The following is a 22834-nucleotide window of genomic DNA, read 5'->3' as shown; positions in this document are numbered from 1 at the left end:
TTAACGTTTACCACTGTCCTGCTTAAATGGAGTCTTCAACACTGGTCCACTATCTCCTATTTTGAAGAATGCCATCTCGCAAACCTGTAAATAGAATACATCAATTTAAAAATTCTACCAATTTTAACCTTTTATATGGGGTCGCTGTCTTGTAGTGAATTCAGCACCAAATATTCACCTTTTACCAAAAAATACACACTTAATTAACTCCCCCTAACAAAAACAGGCTGGATTTTTTTCTATATATTTACATCTAAATGTACTGCCCAGCCAACACATAACATTTTGGCAACTTCTCTCACCTGAATATTCATTCAGTAGGCCCCGGTGCATTCACATTCCTATTAAATCTACTCTGCCCAAACTGGAAAACCGCAATTCTATTTTTGATTTGCTGTAGGCAACTACGAATTTGATACTTAACAGTTACAGGTTTCAACCACCTACATGGCTCCGCTTTTTGGTAGGATTCGTCCCCACTGACTGTAGTCAGTGTGTTGTCAGTGTGTTACTGGCATGCATTTGGTGTTTCGCGTGCAAAAGTGGACTATACTGCATGAATCGACCATCACATAGCAAGGGGAGGGATTGGCATCAGAGAGATAAATATACATTAAAGACAACGATACAGAGAGCAAACCAGTAAAGTAATTATATAGGGCTAAGATGAAAATACTTCTAATATGTCGAAATAGCGAGATATGATAATAATTTAACTTGTATTTATGTGTTAAATCGATTCAATTCGGAAGTTATCGGCGTATGCCACCGCCATCGGAGGTATAATAATGTAAGAACGAAACTACATCTTTCCTTATGACTACTTACGTTTTCTAGCTTGATGACTTTCCTCCGGAAGAAGCTCATGTCATAAAAACTTCCGAAATGTTTATTTTGAACAAAGGATATACTTTCTGTAGTTTCTTATGTATTTTTCGACGTGCGTCTGATCGAACTCCTGTTGGCCAGAAGGCCTGTGCACAAAACTCGTGAAAAGATATGACGATGTCATTTTAAAGCACAATACGGGGAGGTTTTAATTTCTTTGGATTATATACCATTGTCATTTATAATCATACCATTGTATCATCGTATACAATGCTATATACACTCGTTTATTTTACTCTTGGAATGATATCAGACTTATCAACTTTTTTTCAGACTTCGCAGCAAAATGTAATATATTCATATAAGAAACCCCCTCTTTTTTCAACTGTCGTCCTTACTGATAATTCAATTTACACTAGCCCCTCTTTATAGTATTATAGCTAAGATTTCTGTTGAACATATCAGCATTTTTTGGATTTTCTTTTTTATATAGCTATTTTTCCTCTGTTCCCTTACAAAAACAATTTGAAATATTATATTTATAGGTTTTTAATAATTTTGATACGCACACTATCGTGGAACAGACTCCAGTTTTGTGTTTTACGAATAGGATGACATTTAATTAATCGAAATATGCAGGTCGGTAAAGTAACTTCCTAACAAATTTGTCATATTTCCGCTAGGTGTCGCTTCTGGTGATATTTATATTATACATGCATGTATGTAAATACCAGGTGTCACTACTAGTAATTTTTATATAATTATATGTCTGTACCCCTAGGTGTCACTACTGGTAATTTTTATATAATTATATGCTTTGTACCCTATGTGTCATTACTGGTATCATGGTATAGTATAAACGTGTCTATTTAAGGAGGAGTTGATTTACCTCTGTGAATAATTGTTGTTCTGTTTCCCCTCCTTAATCATATCACAGAAATGTCCTTGTATATACTTTCCCTCCACCAAAGGGTAACTGTATCTGGCATTATACTGAACACAAGCTCAATAACTGCATTTCGTTGTTCAACATCCCTACTGGATTTTAATAGTGTTCTAAATATGTTTCTTTTTGTGTCCTTTATCTAGAAACAAATGTCAAGGACGTTTAATTCATTGTTATATATGTTTGTGCATCTGTAAATGGCTCTGTTAGTTCCTTTGAGAAAATGAAGATGGAATTTTGTAAGCAAGAAAACTTCAGTTAATTGTTACACAACAATAAACTGAAAATTTGTAAACGTAATCATCATCATTGTAAAGTCAGCACAAAATCCATATACAACGCAAACGTCTGAGTGACTCATTCGTTTTGATAGCGAAAGCATTTCAAAAGGAGAACATCGTTTTTTTTATTTGGAAAATGTTCCCTTGATCATACTCGTATGTGTCTATCGAAATTGTACCTGGTAATAATGCTTAATTGTCGGAACGAAGGTAATTTAGAGGTAATTAATGGACTATTACTCACCCAACTGTAAAGCTGGAATTACAAACATTCATCATTTACCAATTGTATTCCAGGTATGTTGTGTTTGAGATTTCCGGCTCATCAAAGTTACGCCCAACTATTTTGTAGTCACATATTGGGCGCACTTGTTTCCTCCACCAGTCTGTCAGTCTCACTTGTACAAAGAAGCACTAAACCCCTAGTTTATATATATACGTCGCTTAGTTAAAAGATCAACACATCATGTAAATCAAACGTTAATGTACGAAACTAATATCAATCCTAAGTATCGAATGTTCTATCAAGCCACAATTACATACTACTCATGGACATCACATGACGAGTTTGAAGTGTGGCGGTGTAACTATTGGAGATTCTGCGAATGGAATGGACTTCTTGTGTTAGTATGATAGAAGAACTTTTGTAAGTCTGCAATGCAGTTATGTTATATTTTCATTTTTGGTTAATCCTTAGATGCACTTAAATACAGTTCTTGTCATCGCTTCGCTATTTTCACCACGGCATTTCTCCTTCTGAGAACGTGATATTACATGGATGGGATTTAGACGATAAAGTAGAATACACTTACTCTTTAGGAACGTCTGGTCTTATGCTCGCAGTGTACCGTTACACATGCTTAGTTAAAGTATTTTCCTATCGACTTTCTCTTGATATTTTTATAAATAAGTGTAAAAACCCAGATGAAAATTTGGTGAAATATGAATTGGCCAACATTACATTTAGATTAAAATAAAATGACAGGTTAACGGGCCTCCTCAATTTCATTGCTTTTTGAAATCAGCAATGTTCAGAGAATGTAAAACGTTCGTGTATATTCTAAGCCCGGACCACTAGTCGTAAGAATTTAAATGTGGCGGAGTTTAAGGTACTAACCTCGTTGAGTAATAGTTCGTCAGTAGAGATTACTATCAAACGACTTTAAAAGATTTTACAAAAGATAGAACCATTCTAATCAATTCTCGATGTTAATTCTCCAAAGACCCGTGGCCCTATCTTTGTGTTGATTTTACCAATAATAACCATTTAGATACATTTGGCATGCATATAGTTAATCTATAAGGGAGGAATTGAATCACAATTGGCCTTGAAATAATATATCACTGGGTTAACACTGGTTTAATGAGTCCATTAATACTTTATATGGTTTTATGGTTTGGGGTTTTGACTAAACCGATAAAGTAAGTCGATAAATTTTGATATATAAGGAGAGAGAGAGAGAGATGAAATATACTTGTAAGCCATATCATATGAAATTTACAGTGTATGAAATGACAAATGCCTTTCCTGTCAGTGGAACGAGGTCGTACCGACAATAACTTTTGTATCGGCTCTCAGACACAAGCGTATAACTCGATAAATATTTTATCAATTCGGGCATGAAATATATGCATTATACATACTTTCAATAAAAATCTAAAAGCCAGCTTTTTTGTAGGAAAAGTCCGTCCATCGAGTTTTTTGTAGCATTAATAGGGAGAATGACTGCCCTCCCAGACATTAAAATGATATTCATGAAGGAACACTACAGATATACATATGAAGTAATGTTAATCCTTGTCTAGTTCCCTTGGACGTATCACATATCAAGCAACGCTAATGAAAAATGACAATAGATATTTGTTTTGTTTGATATATTCTGACTTTTCCGTTAAAAGTGGTATCCAGATTATATACCACCTACATAAATATAAACCTTTCATTCTTGTTATGCCAGTCTTCAAATCAGTTAATATATTCTATATCTTGTGATCAATAAAACCCTGCCTAGTTTACTTATATAAGGTATATCATATACCTTTTCCCCCATTGGTATTTGCTGTATACTTGTAAATTAGCGATTGTAGAGATAGAGGATGTTGGTAGTGTTGACACCATGAGGAGTTCATTTGGACATAAGCCGAGCTCTTTACATAAACATGCAACCAAACTATCTATATCAATCTAATTGTGTCTGTAGTAAGATAAATGCTTTTTGAAACTATTTTGAATGCGAATACTGACAAATATGACATATTTTGGGTATCACCATATTGGATTATTAGATACCCACCTACTTGTACTTGCAAGGCATGTCTTAAAATTACGTTTTTCAGATAATATGAATATTTCTCACTTCCATTTGAAGGACTTATAACAACGGCAATACATTTTAACCACTGTACAACGTACATCTATATAACCCTAGGACGTTAACGTGGTGATGATAGTGATCAAGTTCCTGAACCTCAAGTCTACATGTAGGTATCACAGAGAGCGGTTCCTGACGATATTACCCCCCTCAGACCGTATCATTGCAGTGACAGATGTGTGTTGGCTGTCTACTAGGTATCGATCGGTATAACCACAATTAGCCACCATTTTCCCGAAGATTGTCGACCATTATCGAAAATTACCGAAAATTACATAATATTATCGAATAATTCCGATCAATCCGCTATGCCAATCCCGCTGTATTCTTACATAAACATACCACACGCCCTACGATTTATTGACAGGAATCTCAGCATTAGTCCAATCAATCCATCGAGAAATGCGAGATTCTATTTCCCTCATGTCAACTCATATAACCATATTATTTCGACCTCGAGAGAGCATCGTACATTTATATTTATGTCAATACAGTGCTCAAATATAATTAATGTTTTGACTTTTGAATTGTGCAGGACACTCCCTGACTATACAAATATCGTTATTTAGTTTAAATATATGTTATTGTATCATAAATATAAAAAAGATCGAGCAAACGTTTTCCAACTTTATAAAGCCCTTTCCCAAAAACAGTATACAACACAAATATTTGCACAAGATGGCATTATGATTTACATAAAGTGATTTTATTTTTTGAAAATGTGAATTTAAGAAGAGCAGAGGTAGGGTGATAATTAGAGGGAAATGGAGGGAGAGAATGTAGAATGCTTCCTTCATTTACAATTTATTTTACAATTTTTGAAGAATAATTGGAACATTTTTTACAAGAACATTTTAAAGTATTATTTTTAGACAGAGTGAGTGATCTTACTCGACTCAGCTGACATTTGTTAACAATCAATGATCATCATATATCATGCCATGTTTAGCTTTAATCGTTGTCTTTCCTTTCCTTCTGATATATGCCACATGAATCGAGAAAGATCAAAGACGCTGTCCTTAGTTATATATACATATATATAATTGAAGGAACATATTTAATAAGGAGGGAGTAATAGAGGGAGAGGAATAGTGCGGAGGGAGATACAGAAATGAAAATACATGTATGTTGTATCACGAATATATTACTGAGTGTGTAGACATATTTTTTCGTTTCCTTCCTTTGTTAAATCAGGACTTCAGTGTAATATTAGTTGTGATGAACTCATTTAACTCGCGATACCATTGTACTCTCCGATTTACATACTTGTTACAATTAAAGAAGAAATGATAAGCAGTTTCTATATAGTGTCCACATTGACAAAGTTGGAAATCAATCAAATTAACATGAAATAAGTCGTCATTTAAAGTACTTGATCTACCAGTAATTACACATACACGACATTTTCCTGACATATATACATGTGTAATTGCCAAGATACATCAAATAATTTCCGATATCTAAAAGACCTTAAGCGTGAATGATTGTAAACTACATTGTTTCGTCCTTCAAGGACTCGTCAGTGATGGTAGGGACAACAAACCACATTGCTTCGTTCTCTAGGACTCGTCAGTGATGGTAGGGACAACAAACTGAATTGCTTCGTCCTTCAAGGACTCGTCAGTGATGGTAGGGACAACAAACAACATTGCTTCGTTCTCTAGGACTCGTCAGTGATGGTAGGGACAACAAACTGAATTGCTTCGTCCTTCAAGGACTCGTCAGTGATGGTAGGGACAACAAACAACAGTGTTTCGTCCTTCAAGGACTCGTCAGTGATGGTAGGGACAACAAATCACATTGCTTTGTTCTCTAGGACTCGTCAGTGATGGTAGGGACAACAAACAACAGTGTTTAGTCCTTCAAGGACTCGTCAGTGATGGTAGGGACAACAAACCACATTGCTTCGTTCTCTAGGACTCGTAAGTGATGGTAGGGACAACAAACAACAGTGTTTCGTCCTTCTAGGACTCGTCAGTGAGGGTAGGGACAACAAACCACCATGTTTAGTTATCTAGGACTCGTCAGTGATGGTAGGGACAACAAACTGAATTACTTCGTTCTCTAGGACTCGTAAGTGATGGTAGGGACAACAAACAACATTGCTTCGTTTTCTAGAAGTCGTCAGTGATGGTAGAGACAACAAACCACATTGCTTCGTCCTTCTAGGACTCGTCAGTGATGGTAGGGACAACAAACAACATTGCTTCGTCCTTCTAGGACTCGTCAGTGAGGGTAGGGACAACAAACAGCAGTGCTTCATTCTCTAGGACTCGTAAGTGAGGGTAGGGACAACAAACAACAGTGTTTCGTTCTCTAGGACTCGTAAGTGAGGGTAGGGACAACAAACAACAGTGCTTCGTTCTCTAGGACTCGTAAGTGATGGTAGGGACAACAAACCACATTGCTTCGTTCTCTAGGACTCGTAAGTGAGGGTAGGGACAACAAACAACAGTGTTTCGTCCTTCTAGGACTCGTCAGTGAGGGTAGAGACAACAAACTACAGTGCTTCGTCTTCTAGGAGTCGTCAATGATGGTAAAGATAGAAAGTGCTGCTGATACGAAAAATAGGTCGAAATAAATGTGAAGATCTAGATAGGAAGGTGCAATAGTAAAATTATTTTTTATAATTTTCAATATGGAATTTAAAAAAGAAGGTAAAGTAGATGTGCATATCATGAATCACGTCACTGTTCAAATGAAGGATATTCATTGAGAATGGAACGAAATAATTGAGTTTATTACATAGTAACCTTTACTCCTAAGTATGTTATGGCTTTTATTTTACCATCAAGATTTATTTGTACATAGATAAAGACACCACTGTGGATAGCGCACGCTATTATAGAGCGTTGTAATCTAATAGAAAACGTAATAGATGTAACGTAGTCCCCGAAACGCTGTCACAGGGGAGTATAGCTATACCGTATGTTCACGACGATTATATCATATCTGATAACAGGTATTGTTATATATATACATTATATACAAATACTTCACGTAGAATATCGCGTCAAGAGCTTTATTATTATATTATCCTGCTAAGATTTGAGAATTGAATTTCTTTAATAATGAAGCTGTGTTATCAATATTGTTTTAACATACTTAAACCAAATGTATTTTTGTGATTTTTTTTCTTTCCCGTTCTCGTAGATACTCAACAAAAATACTCTTTGGTGGCTAAAATATAATGGTATAATGTGCTGTATTACTGTATATGTACACCCTATCGACTGATTTGAGAAGTCAACAATCACGCCTTGACAAACAGAAAAATAGCTTCCAATACTCTATGCAGCGAATCAAGGTTCGTAAATACATTTACTATACACTGAGTTAAATATTGTCTATACATTCAATATACAATGAGTCAAATATTGTCAATACATTCACTATAAAGCGAGTCAAAGATTGCCAAAACTTTCACTAAACATTGAGTCAAAGTTTCCATGAACCTGAATCTCATGAAATCTTACGTGTGTGTATAGATGTTTATTTATGAAATGATGATATAACCCTATAAATAACTATAGTTTTGATGGATCAAAGGCGTTTTTTGTTACCAAGTGGTTATATATTAAACACAACAAAACATGTAAAATGTTTACGTTGAAATGCTCAAAGTATTATCCAATCCATACTGTCAGTTAAACAGATACCTTCCTTACTTCAAACGTTCGGAAAAATCGAAAATCTTGAGCCATCCAAAATAACTGCATCTTCAGTAGTTAGGAAGGAATGACATTTTGTAAGGGAAATCAATTCGACGAAACACAAAGGATAGTTCAATGTCAATACTCTCAGCGTTCCTGCTCATTTGGGCAGGATGAGATGAAGCAAACGATATCTTAGGCTCTTCTGAGAATTAATTGTTGAGAAACATTTCGCCAAGGTCAAAAAGAGGAACCTAAGACTTGTTTGACACCACTCGCGTTTCATCATCCAAAAAACCAGGGTAATACGTAAGACACTTGTACATGTTTAAGACAGAATATTCCTCCCTTTTCCTGTTTAGCCTTGAATAGTTCAAAAATTGTCATCCAATTAATATCACACCGCCATTTCAACAGTGGCAATTGTTGTCAATTTGGAAGCTCTTTACAGATTTACTTTCTGAAGAACATTGCAGATAGCTTTTAAAACGCGTCATAATGCATATTCTATATATATTTCTTCCTTAAAGTGAGATTGAATGTCAAATTCCACTCTGGGAAGGATTTTCTTGAGGTGAATTACAATAATTATCAGAATTAAGAGATGTTGCATTTCGATGTCATTTGAAAATCACTGGTATTAATGAGCGGCCTCCAAATTGATCTGGAATGCTGAGATAATTAGAAACTAGGCGCCGTTTTAATACTAGAGATCACTTTCTGTTTTACATTTCAAATTCATTTAAAGTTTTTGCACCGGAAGCGGAAGGGCATTGCTAGGTTTTTGTTTTGTTATTTGGCTGCATAGTTTCCCATGGTTGTATATCTAATGACCACTTGTAGCTCATTCCGAGAACGATCTCGATGCACCAGCCCAGACTTGTTTTTATTAGAAAGGTTAGCCCTCCGTAAAGTGCCATTTTAAAATACTTAGCAAAACAAATCGTTATGCCTGCCTGAAGCATAACATCACATTTAGAGAGCGGTTTGTTGAACATCATACATCAGCCATGTTATAACAATAAATTGCTGCACTGGAGTATTAGTAAGGGGGGTATATATCTAATGTTTCACCGACTAATGATTTATGCAGAGAAATAAATTAATTAATCAAAAGATACATAAATAAATAAACATATCAGAGATCAAATGTCTATTTTTGTTCTTTTGAATTGATTTCTGCGAGGAGTATGCAGTGTGTAAACAAATAGATACAGTTTCTATTTCTGTCTTTTTCTGACTGTTGCTACAGCGGCGATGACTTTCTTGTTGATATCGGATTAATATTTTTAGAATAATTGTAGTGTTATCAGGTCAGAAAGTACGTATAGGACAAACACACAGCCACATGCTGTCGGCAAAAACGCACGTGCAGTCGTATGTTTGGTATGTAATGTACGTGTAAACCATATGATGACGCTATCATAGCATTAGTACATAATACTGGGAATTTGTACATCGTTAACATAGCTATCATCCCAAAAATAATGTGGTGCGTGATATATATATATGTTATAACCAATATGGCCCTGATTCCGTACTTCAGTATGTAAGTGTCATTTTCCATTAGATCATGTGTATGTTTTATTCAATGTAAAATGTCCCCAAAGGCATGTCGTGGATATTAACAATAAAATCGTGGACACTTTGTTTTACAAAAACCAAGCTGAGAATTCGGACTAAATAATATTTCAATTGCATTTAATGAAGTTTCTATTAAAGGTCTTTTGAGCATTTTGCTCATCAGTATAATCGACAAAACCAAGTATCATTACCCCAAAAATATTCTGACGCACAATTTTGTGAACGAAAAAAGTATTTATATATATACAATGTTATCATGGTGGATGAAAACACTACTTTACCATTGGTTCTGCGCTTTAATTGTTTTTGTATTTCCAGAAACACTTCTGTTGAGTTAACATATGAAATATTTATAATTGAATGCACATGGTGACCTGTTAAAACCAGTACATTTTCTAATAATTCCAGTGGAAAATGGTTGCCGATAAATTCATTTCACCGAAGAGATTTTTTTCATCTGTTAATATACTTAACAACATCGCAGCGTATGAAATATACGATTTACAGATATACGTTTTGTATTTACAGAACGTTTGAAAATAAGGGAGAAACTGTGATTTGCAATATCAAAAATACATTTTAAAACCTCCGTAAATTACCTATAATCTATTTCACTAAAGATGTTTCCATCATCTGTCAATCTATTTAGAAGGCATCACACAATATCCAATGAACTCTTTATACATAATTACAACACTAAGGAAGAGATATTATTCGACTTTAGAGATAATTAAAACTGCATGATACGCTTAATAACGCCAGTTATATAATAATGGAAAAAATGTGTTACCTTGAAGAAATGATTATTTTATCGTGTGTATGTAATTGATTGCAAAAGAATGTTAATCGCATTAAACTGTCCCGTGAAAATGTTGGTCTGCAGACGAGTGAGTAATTTAGAGAGTATTACGTTTTAAAAAAACAAAAGTTTATTTATTTCAACAATTGCGAAACAAGTTTATCAACTTATATTAGTTACACTTGTTGTCCCGGATGGAAACACGTGAAGGGTCTTACTGTGGGAGGGGGCGGGGGGAGGGGGAGCCGGAGTACACGTGAAGGGTCTTACTGTGGGAGGAAGCCGGAGTACCTGGAGAAAACCCACGTGGTCGGCCAGGTGACCCCCTAACCTGTTCACGTCCGATCAGGGAACCGCCTAGGCGAGAGGCAATTGTCTTACCTCTGTGCCACCGACCAATCTTTTTATGCAGTGTCGTAATGTGGAATTTACTGGAAACAAAGGCTTTAAATGGAACGTTCCATGATAATTTAATATATGCAGTTATTTTGTTCTGAACACACAATAAAATTGTTAATTCGTTGAGAATGAATAATTCACAGAGTTCAAGTTCACGTCGTAAATATTTAAGAGAAAAACAAAATAAGTTGAGCGATTTTTGACCAAGTACAAAGTGTAAAGCAAATCTTATTTGACCTATTATACAATAAATCATCTTTGCACTTTGGCGTCTGCGAAGCAAAAAAAGCAATTGTGTACTTGCTTCAATAGGGAAAAAAACATATTGCACAGGTGTTATTGTATGGTGTTACGAAATATAAACCGGGCACAGGTACAGTATGACAGGTAGATATTCTTAGAACCAAATGCACTTCTACCATTGTATTCTAAGGACATAAATGGTCGGCCGGTCGGCCTTTAGTGAAGTGGCTTAATACCTTCATATCTCCTCATAGTGACAGGAACGTAGCACCTTCATGCCCACATTCTCCGCTAATAGCGAGCCGTTGTTCTAATCAACGATAATTAGCTAATTATAACATCTCTCGACGGGTTTTTGTAATATTTCCAAATCAGTGATGTCAAAATGGCGTAACGAACTCTCGTTGGCTATGGAAACCAAAAGGCACCAGACAATACACGTATACAGTACGGGAACCTAATGGCAGTAGACAGTAATTTATAGACTACGGAAACCGATAGGCACCAGACAATACACTTAGACAGTTCGGGAACCTAATGGCAGTAGACACTACATCTATAGGCTACGAAAACCAATAGGCACCAGACAACACACTTAGACAGTTCGGGAACCTAATGGCAGTAGACAGTAATTTATAGGCTACGGAAACCAATAGGCACCAGACAACACACTTAGACATTACGGGAACCTAATGGCAGTAGACAGTAGTTTATAGACTACGGAAACCGATAGGCACCAGACAATACACTTAGACAGTACGGGAACCTAATGGCAGTAGACAGTATATATATAGGCTACGGAAACCGATAGGCACCAGACAACACACTTAGACATTACGGGAACCTAATGGCAGTAGACAGTAATTTATAGGCTACGGAAACCGATAGGCACCAGGCATTTGTGTAACCAATGTAATGGTATTACCAATAACAGCCAAAGCAATGACATTTGACCTTATTGGTACTTTATCATGACATTAGTCGGGTTTTCTTTCGATAAAATCAGCCTGGGTGAACATCCTAATGCCAACGCGACCTTGGTAAATTTTATCTACTGACAGAGAACCTTAACTATCTAGGTTAGTGATCTACAAATGTATTTGTATTATTTTTCTTATGCGATATTGAGTTAGATATATAAGATGCTAGTGAGCTCTTGCAATACCGGGTGGCCCCCTTATCACTAGTCAGATTGACCTAAATAATGCAGTGTAACTTCTGGGTATCTGTACTACTACACAGTTGTCAGCGTAACTTCTGGATATGTGTACTACTACTCGGTTGTCAGTGTAGCTATTTGTAACGGTGCGGATTGGATGTACTTGCTGAACTCTATTGTTTACACAGCATACTCGTTGAACAGGTGCATTAATCGTATGCTAACGGTGTCAATTGATATTCATCATTGTAACTCGTTGAACGGGCAATTTGAACACTTGAGGTATTCTGGTATGTAACAACGGCAGTGTAACTTGGATTGTATACTACGGTGTCAGTACTTTATTGTAACTACAAGGGCAGACTCTGATATTTGTACTATACAGTGCAGTGTAACTTCTGGATTATGACCCTACACGGTTGTCAGTTAACTTCTGGATATTTGTATTACTACACGGTTGTCAGTACTGGGTATTGATACAACTACACTGTCAGGAACTTCTGGTATTTACTACTAAGGTGTAGGTAACTTCTGGATATTGTATACTACACGTTCAGTGTAACTTCGGATATTTGTACACTACACGTTGTCAGTGTAACTTCGGATATTTGTACTAACTACGGTTGTCCATCACTACACGGTTGTCATTGTTACTTCTGGATATTTGTACAACTACACGGTTGTCAGTGTAACTTCTGGATATTTGTATTACTACACGGTTGTCAGTGTAACTTCTGGATATTTGTACTATTTCACGGTTGTCAGTGTAACTTCTGGATATTTGTATTACTACACGGTTGTCAGTGTAACTTCTGGATATTTGTATTACTACACGGTTGTCAGTGTAACTTCTGGATATTTGTACTACTACACGGTTGTCAGTGTAACTTCTGGATATTTGTATTACTACACGGTTGTCAGTGTAACTTCCGGATATTTGTACTACTACACGGTTGTCAGTGTAACTTCTGAATATTTGTACAACTACACGGTTGTCAGCGTAACTTCTGGATATTTGTACTACTACACGGTTGTCAGTGTAACTTCTGAATATTTGTACAACTACACGGTTGTCAGCGTAACTTCCGGATATTTGTACTACTACACGGTTGTCAGTGTAACTTCTGGATATCTGTACAACTACACGGTTGTCAGTGTAACTTCTGGATATTTGTACTACTACACGGTTGTCAGTGTAACTTCTGAATATTTGTACAACTACACGGTTGTCAGCGTAACTTCCGGATATTTGTACTACTACACGGTTGTCAGTGTAACTTCTGGATATATGTACAACTACACGGTTGTCAGTGTAACTTCTGGATATTTGTATTACTACACGGTTGTCAGTGTAACTTCTGGATATTTGTACAACTACACGGTTGTCAGTGTAACTTCTGGATATCTGTACTACTACACGGTTGTCAGTGTAACTTCTGGATATTTGTATTACTACACGATTATCAGTGTAACTTCTGGATATCTGTACAACTACACGGTTGTCAGTGTAACTTCTGGATATTTGTATTACTACACGGTTGTCACTGTAACTTGTACAACTACACGGTTGTCAGTGTAACTTCTGGATATCTGTACTACTACACGGTTGTCAGTGTAACTTCTGGATATTTGTATTACTACACGGTTGTCATTGTTACTTCTGGATATTTGTACAACTACACGGTTGTCAGTGTAACTTCTGGATATTTGTATTACTACACGGTTGTCAGTGTAACTTCTGGATATTTGTACTATTTCACGGTTGTCAGTGTAACTTCTGGATATTTGTACTACTACACGGTTGTCAGTGTAACTTCTGGATATTTGTATTACTACACGGTTGTCAGTGTAACTTCCGGATATTTGTACTACTACACGGTTGTCAGTGTAACTTCTGAATATTTGTACAACTACACGGTTGTCAGCGTAACTTCTGGATATTTGTACTACTACACGGTTGTCAGTGTAACTTCTGAATATTTGTACAACTACACGGTTGTCAGCGTAACTTCCGGATATTTGTACTACTACACGGTTGTCAGTGTAACTTCTGGATATCTGTACAACTACACGGTTGTCAGTGTAACTTCTGGTTATTTGTACTACTTACACGGTTTGTCAGTGTAACTTCTGAATATTTGTACTACTACACGGTTGTCAGCGTAACTTCTGGATATTTGTACTTACTACACGGTTGTCAGTGTAACTTCGGATATTTGTACACTACACGGTTGTCAGTGTAACTTCCTGATATTTGTACTACTACACGGTTGTCAGGTAACTTCTGGATATCTGTACAACTACACGGTTGTCAGTGTAACTTCTGATATTTGTACTACTACACGGTTGTCAGTGTAACTTCTGAATATTTGTACTACTACACGGTTGTCAGTGTAACTTCTGGATATATGTACTACTACACGGTTGTCAGTGTAACTTCTGGATATATGTACTACTACACGGTTGTCAGTGTAACTTCTGATATCTGTACTACTAAACGGTTGTCATCGTAACTTCGGGATATTTGCACAACTACACGGTTGTAAGTGTAACTTCTGGATATCTGTACTACTACACAGCTGTCAGTGTAACTTCTGGATATTTGTATTACTACACGGTTGTCAGCTGTAACTTTGGATTTACAACTACACGGTTGTCAGTGTAACTTCTGGATATCTGTACTACTACACGGTTGTCAGTGTAACTTCTGGATATTTGTACTACTACACGGTTGTCAGTGTAACTTCTGGATATTTGTACAACTACACGGTTGTCAGTGTAACTTCTGGATATTTGTATTACTACACGGTTGTCAGTGTAACTTCTGGATATTTGTACTATTTCACGGTTGTCAGTGTAACTTCTGGATATTTGTATTACTACACGGTTGTCAGTGTAACTTCTGGATATTTGTATTACTACACGGTTGTCAGTGTAACTTCTGGATATTTGTACTACTACACGGTTGTCAGTGTAACTTCTGGATATTTGTATTACTACACGGTTGTCAGTTGTAACTTCCGGCTATTTGTATGTACAACTACACGGTTGTCAGTGTAACTTCTGGATATTTGTACTACTACACGGTTGTCAGTGTAACTTCTGGATATTTGTACTACTTCACGGTTGTCAGTGTAACTTTCTGGATATTTGTATACTACACGGTTGTCAGTGTAACTTCTGGATATTTGTATTACTACACGGTTGTCAGTGTAACTTCTGGATATTTGTACTACTACACGGTTGTCAGTGTAACTTCTGGATATTTGTATTACTACACGGTTGTCAGTGTAACTTCTGGATATTTGTACTACTACACGGTTGTCAGTGTAACTTCTGGATATTTGTACAACTACACGGTTGTCACTGTAACTTCTGGATATTTGTACTACTACACGGTTGTCAGTGTAACTTCTGGATATTTGTACAACTACACGGTTGTCAGGTAACTTCCTGATATTTGTACTTACTACACGGTTGTCAGTGTAACTTCTGGATATTTGTACAACTACACGGTTGTCAGTGTAACTTCTGGATATTTGTATTACTACACGGTTGTCAGTGTAACTTCTGGATATTTGTATTACTACACGGTTGTCAGTGTAACTTCTGGATATTTGTACTACTACACGGTTGTCAGTGTAACTTCTGGATATTTGTACTACTACACGGTTGTCAGTGTAACTTCTGGATATTTGTATTACTACACGGTTGTCAGTGTAACTTCTGAATATTTGTACAACTACACGGTTGTCAGCGTAACTTACTGGATATTGTATTACTACACCGGTTTGTCAGTGTAACTTCTGGATATTTGTACTACTACACGGTTGTCAGTGTAACTTCCGGATATTTGTACTACTACACGGTTGTCAGTGTAACTTCTGGATATATGTACAACTACACGGTTGTCAGTGTAACTTCTGGATATTTGTACTACTACACGGTTCTGTACTGATATTTGTAATCACGTGTCACGTAACTTCGGATATTTACTACTAACGGTTTTTCAGTGTAAACTTCTGGTATTTGTACAAACTACACGGTTGTCAGTGTAACTTCTGGATATCTGTACTACTACACGGTTGTCAGTGTAACTTTTGGATATTTGTATTACTACACGGTTGTCAGTGTAACTTCTGGATATCTGTACTACTACACGGTTGTCAGTGTAACTTCTGGATATTTGTATTACTACACGGTTGTCAGTGTAACTTCTGGATATTTGTACAACTACACGGTTGTCACTGTAACTTCTGGATATTTGTACAACTAAACGGTTGTCAGTGTAACTTCTGGATATCTGTACTACTGCACGGTTGTCAGTGTAACTTCTGGATATCTGTATTACTACGCGGTTGTCAGTGTAACTTCTGGATATTTGTACAACTAAACGGTTGTCAGTGTAAGTTCTGGATATTTGTACAACTAAACGGTTGCCAGTGTAACTTCTCGATATCTGTATTACTACACGGTTGTCAGTGTAACTTCTGGATATTTGTACAACTACACGGTTGTCAGTGTAACTTCTGGATATTTGTACAACTACACGGTTGTCAGTGTAACTTCTGGATATGTGTACTACGTCACGGTTGTCAGTGTAACTTCTGGATATGTGTACTACGTCACGGTTGTCAGTGTAAGTTCTGGATATGTGTACAACTACACGGTTGTCAGTGTAACTTCTGGATATTTGTATTACTACACGGTTGTCAGTGTAACTTCTAGATATCTGTACTACTACACGGTTATCAGTGTGACTTCTGATGTTTATGTATCGGTTTGTCGAATTTAAGTCGTGTACATGTCGATATACAGATATATTTACTCCGGGGTTTCTTCCAATATCTTGTCAATATTGTACGGCTCAAATGCCATGCTAGACAATGTCTCACATTTGAATTCAAACATTCAGATAGACATTAAATTCATAATGTATGTCAATCTTTGATCATCTGCTTGTCAAAACTGACGTATATTTGTCAGACGCCAGACTATCCCTTACCATTACGTCACAACTAAACATTGATACGGGGCCTTAAGACAGACTAGTGTAGCGAGAACACATATTTGTTTGAAAGGATTCCCACGTGACCCTGTCTTGGCATGATCTATCAATGGCAGGCATGCGCACTGAAAAGTATTGTCAAATAAGATTTTAACGTGTATATATAAACTGTACTTTATTTCGACAGCAACTCATATATTGAGGTTTTGTTTATATAGCAATATAGTACATCTGGAATATAAAGAGTAGAATTTTGATAACATTTTTTTTTTTTTGTCAGCGAATGAATTATTTTGTCGTTACAGCTGTCAAGTTCAAGTTGGATTATGAATGTAGGATGTTAATCTTTGTGTTAGTTTTTATTGTCAGAAGAACAGAAGACCTATTCTTCGAACATTGAACTTTTACTTTTTTGTCCCCTTAAGTCTGTTACTGCAAACAACACTACGAGCGGCGTGAAGCCAATTTTAGTCCTTTGCTTGATCTATTTTAGCAGTAATTTTGTTTTGACATTCCAACTTCAACTATGACTTTTCTGTAATAATATCCGTCTACAGCCTCTTCTAACGTGAAGTTAATGTTTATTTATAAACGGTACGATGACGTCACTGTCAACACTCACTGTCTTCTGCATCTCAGTTTCTTACTTTTTACAAATTCTCAATAATTGTACCTAGCCGTGAGGTCTTACGAGCCAATCGCATTAATTGTACACGTTGTTCTTATTTTATGATATTCTATAGTTACTAAATTTCGAATCACTATATCTTTTTATCTCTCAAAATATATTTTTCCGCTCTAATATGTCTCTCGGTACTGTCACATTTTGGCGTTGAGGTGTGCGTTGAGGTGTGTGTTCGTCTATGAGAATGGCTATTCTCCGCACCTTTATTCCCTAGAATTTCCAGCAAGTCCTAGACGGATTAAAAAATCTGTATAGCACAGATTTATTCCTTATTCGGTCTATAGAATTGTGTTTCTGAATTCAAATCTGATATTCACCTGTGAATCACTCCGACAATACTTCAACATACTGCCAGGTTGACTACCCTGACTAATGTGGTAACAGTATAAACTATGTGTCAATAATATTGACGAAATTCGTAAGTTAGCAAGATATGTATATGATGTCAACAAAGTCAAAGTGTAATTAGCATACTATAGACATGTCACCTGTATTTTATCATGTTTTTGTGCTTCAGCATTTGTCAGAATTAATTCGGCCGTGTTCTCCGCCATTTTGTATGCATGAATTGTTATATGATATATATGTATCTTGGAATCCTATATGCTATGTAGCATTTGGGAATAAATTGAATTGAATTCAATACCGTATATACATGTACCTATAAATCACCTTATCGAGATAACAAAAAGTCAACGTGCGTCTTACGCATGTACCAATCTGGGGAAGTTGGCCATCTTTAAAATGTAGGATTTCTTCCGTTCTGCTGAAGGGACATTGAGGAGACCAACATCGTTCTGATATCCAAATGCAACACTAGCCTTTGTTTTCATGTATTTGAGCTCAAATTGTTTCATCGCTCCACCTTAAACTAAACAACGCGCCGTATCTACACTATAAAACAGGTGCTCGCTTTAAATCAAAACTTCAGAGATTTTTAGTTATTTGAAAACTCCGAATTTAGTCCAGTCAAAACGAGAGTTGATATTTGTACTCCAGTCTTCACATGTGCTTACCTTTTGAAGATGAACTATGCTTTTGATCTAAAGAACACGTGCAGGTTCGTCTTTACTAATCCATAGATTACAGATAACACAAACTTAAATGTTCCCCATTTTCAAAATTTAGATATCAACTGAGTGCACAGTGCGTATCTTATTGGTTAATTATATTTTGGTGTGAATTAGTAAAAGATATGAAATACGTTTCCTTTTTCCGGTAGCGAGATATGTTCACGGGGTTGTAAGTTCAGAAGTTTTCTCGCCATCAGTCAAGTAGAAATATGTTTCATCCCATAGAAGGAATGTAGATGTTATGACATGTTAAGATGTGCGGATATGTTTCTGTCAGTGCCAGAGTCTGTTCCTGTTTTCCTTAGGAAGCTGGTTCTGTTAACAAATCGCCGTGTTATGAGATTTACACCCGGCGCTGACCATTGGAACACACCATGACTGGCCGAAATGTAAGGTCAAAAAAGCTCTCCTGGTAATGAAATATCAACAAACACAGCACTTAGCGGACCGCTGCTATGTCAACATTTAAAATATACGGTTTCAGTTTATGCTGTGAACACAGCGTCTACGCATTGAAACATGTCTCCTTGCTGTTGATTTTGTTTATCAACAACGAGGAAGAAATCAATTTTAAGATCATATTGTTTACACGAGTTCCATTTCACACGTCGCTACATACGTACATTGGCGGGAAGACCATAAGCATAAAGCATGTTAACTCCAGACACAGTTTGTCATAAATACCGCTGAGAATCTTAGTCAGAAACGCGGTGGGCATTTCTCTATTATTTCTTAGACCAAGGGTCTCGTTCGCAGTGTCGTAACAGAATCAATGGGAGTGCGGGCGCCACCTAGCGAACTAAGGTAGTCAGTTCAGGGTTAGACTTCATTATCACTTTGAGTGTTAACTGTTAGGGAAACGTCGCATCTGTTTCATGTAGATAACAGACATCACATGACATCAGGTGTAAGTTTTAAAAAATTAGATGTAATTCTTAAGTATTATACTAGACTTACATAAGTGTATAGAATTTTAAAACACCCATTAAGATACCGTCCATGTCGAAAATGAATGTTACTGCATGGTGGGGCGTGTTCGGGCTGAGCGTGTACGGGCTGAGCATGCTTGGATTGAGCAAACTGGCTCCCTGTCTCTAAAATATTAAAATTATTAATAAAATCGAGCTTTAATCTCTAGATTACATGTATGTCTGATTCTAGACAAGCAATTCTTAACACAAAAAAAACTTTGGAACTGGTGGCCAATCTAGGGTTGAACGTGTTGGAGCTTGTTGGGTTGGGCGTGTTGGAGCTTGTTGGGGCTGAGTGTGATGGAGCTTGTTGGAGCTGAGTGTGATGTAGCTTGCTGGGGTTGAGTGTGTTGGAGCTTGTTGGGGCTGAGTATGTTGCAGCTTGTTGGGGCTGAGTATGTTGGAGCTTGTTGGGGTTGAGCGTGTTGGAGCTTGTTGGGGTTGAGCGTCTTGTAGCTTGTTGGGGTTGAGTGTGTTGGAGCTTGTTGGGGCTGAGTGTGTTAGAGCTTGTTGGAGTTGAGCGTGTTGGAGCTTGTTGGGGCTGAGTGTGTTGGAGCTTGTTGGGGCTGAGCGTGTTGGAGCTTGTTGGGGCTGAGCGTGTTGGAGCTTGTTGGGGCTGAGCGTGTTGGAGCTTGTTGGCGTCGAGCGTGTTGGAGCCTGTTTGGACTGAGTGTTTTGGAGCTTGTTGGGACTTAGCGAGTTGGAGCTTTTTGGGGCTCAGCGTGTTGGAGCTTGTTGGGGCTTAGTGTGTTATAGCTTGTTGGGGCTGAGTGTGTTAGAGCTTGTTGGGGCAGAGCATGGTGAAATCAAGAAAGAGAAAATAGTACTAAATAGCCGTGTCTATATAGAAACTAAGATGTATTGATACAGAAATAGATAACGTAGAAATCAGGAGCCGAGTTTTAGGCATTTAATAACAGTTATAATATTCGTTTGATAGATTTTATCCGTAATGACAACTCCCTGAATACGGATAAATATCCCCGTCCACCAACTCGTCAGTCTACTATAGTAATCCATTAATGAGAGATACGTGTAACGGAAGTGGATCATAATGCTGTACGTCTTGTTTTGTATATAAACATACAGATTAACTGTGGGTCTGGCGAATGTACGCTTGTCGTTGAACTGAAGCAACCAACTAGAATATGTAAAACGTCTCTTGTAATTGTTTTGATGCATTTTATTGATTTGGGAAATTGTATCTCCAGTCGTTCTTGTAATATTAAGGTATATATACAATGTACCTATATAGTGAAGGTACAGTGTATATTCTTTTCATGAGGTATATTTTTTTTAAGCGGGTTTATTATTTTATCAAATATATTCTTTTTATAAGGTATATTCTTTCATGTTTTCATTTATCTGACTTCTCTTTTGGATTTCCATATTTTCCCCTTAGCTCTATTAGATTTTATCTTTAAGATCTATCTTTTCTCTTCTTTAATAGCAACTGTTTTATTCCATATGTCACATTACCTGCCTTTTGGTCTCGAGTAGAGAGTTAACCCATGTCAGAAAGACTTTAGGTTCTTCCCACTGGTCGAAGTATACCTGTAATATCTGTAGTCACTCCTGATAACGCTCAAAGGAAAATCAATTTGGTTCGCCCGTCGTCAATGTTATGTGACCGGGTGGGGTGACCACACACACAAACTCACCCTACCACAGTCTCCCAAAACACACAAACTCACCCTACCACAGCCTCCCAAAAACACACAAACTCACCCTACCACAGTCTCCCAAAACACACACAAACTCACCCTACCACAGCCTCCCAAAACACACACAAACACCCTACCACAGCCTCCCAAAACACACACAAACACCCTACCACAGCCTCCCAAAACACACACAAACTCACCCTACCACAGCCTCCCAAAACACACACAAACTCACCCTACCACAGCGTACACGCTTTGATTCTAAGAGATGTTTCAAAGTTACAATAGCGCAATTACATGTATTCACCTTACAGAACAGAGAGCACAGAACAGGATCCACATTCAGCGCCTCCAGCTCATAACAACAGGTAGACATGTTTGTCTCATTTTACTCTTTGTAATACCTTGTGTGTGTTGTTTTTATCTATAGCGCACAAACGGTATTATATCTAGTATATATCACGTGTCGTGTCATCGCAGTTCTGAAAGAATATAACATTGTTTTTAATGTGGTTAAAACTGGATTTTTATATGTTATTACAGTAATCACTGGCATAGAGAAAAAGCTAATTCGATCAATATTTACGCTTTTTAATCAAATCAAAACCATTAGACTTTATGTTTAAATTGCACACGCAATTTCCCAAACGCTTTGCATTAACTCATTTCAGCAAATTGGATTTTTGATAATTTTAACCCTTTCAGTTTTAAATGGTTTAATGGGAAGGGCTGCTCATGCTTGTGTGTAAATAATGTGAGGAAAATTGGTTTTGGTGACAGGAAAATCCGGAATATATAAACTCTAACATTCAAATCGATCCTGGCTAAGAAAGATCCGGAATATATCCGTGATAGGAAAGATGTGCAGGGAAATTAAATTCAACGGTGTGATACTGACAGTTTTTTTATGGTATTAGCAACAAGCGAAAAACAATCTACCACCAATTGCATCGGAGCTCGGAGTCGTGGTGGACGTGATGTTTGTGAACTGTCGAAAGTTCTTTGATTACAACGATTTCTCAATTGAAAATCTCCCGGCTGAATGTTGAACACTATACAATGATCAAAGGCAGCTTTCCTCTACATCACTAACTATTTGACGAAAAGTACTGTCAACTTGTCCTCTACATCACTAACTATCTGACGAAAAGTACTGTCAACTTGTCCTC

General features: G+C 37.0%; 1 protein-coding gene across 1 annotated transcript in view; it reads right to left on the bottom strand.

The window, feature by feature from the left end:
* LOC117334027 (mucin-5AC-like) overlaps positions 1-22041 on the bottom strand; it is a 49119-nt gene extending 27078 nt beyond the window's left edge. The window contains exons 1-3 of the mRNA XM_033893445.1: positions 21978-22041; positions 20219-20742; positions 20025-20124 (exon numbers count right to left, since the gene is read on the bottom strand). Of these exons, the coding sequence (XP_033749336.1) occupies positions 20025-20124; positions 20219-20742; positions 21978-22041 (688 nt within the window). The remainder of the gene's footprint in view (positions 1-20024; positions 20125-20218; positions 20743-21977) is intronic.
* Positions 22042-22834: the final 793 nt, after the last annotated feature.

The sequence above is a fragment of the Pecten maximus genome, chromosome 9, assembly GCF_902652985.1.
Source record: "Pecten maximus chromosome 9, xPecMax1.1, whole genome shotgun sequence".
NCBI classification, from domain to species: domain Eukaryota; kingdom Metazoa; phylum Mollusca; class Bivalvia; order Pectinida; family Pectinidae; genus Pecten; species Pecten maximus.
The sequence above is the reverse complement of the archived record's forward strand: the minus strand, read 5'-3'. Positions and strand labels throughout refer to the sequence as shown.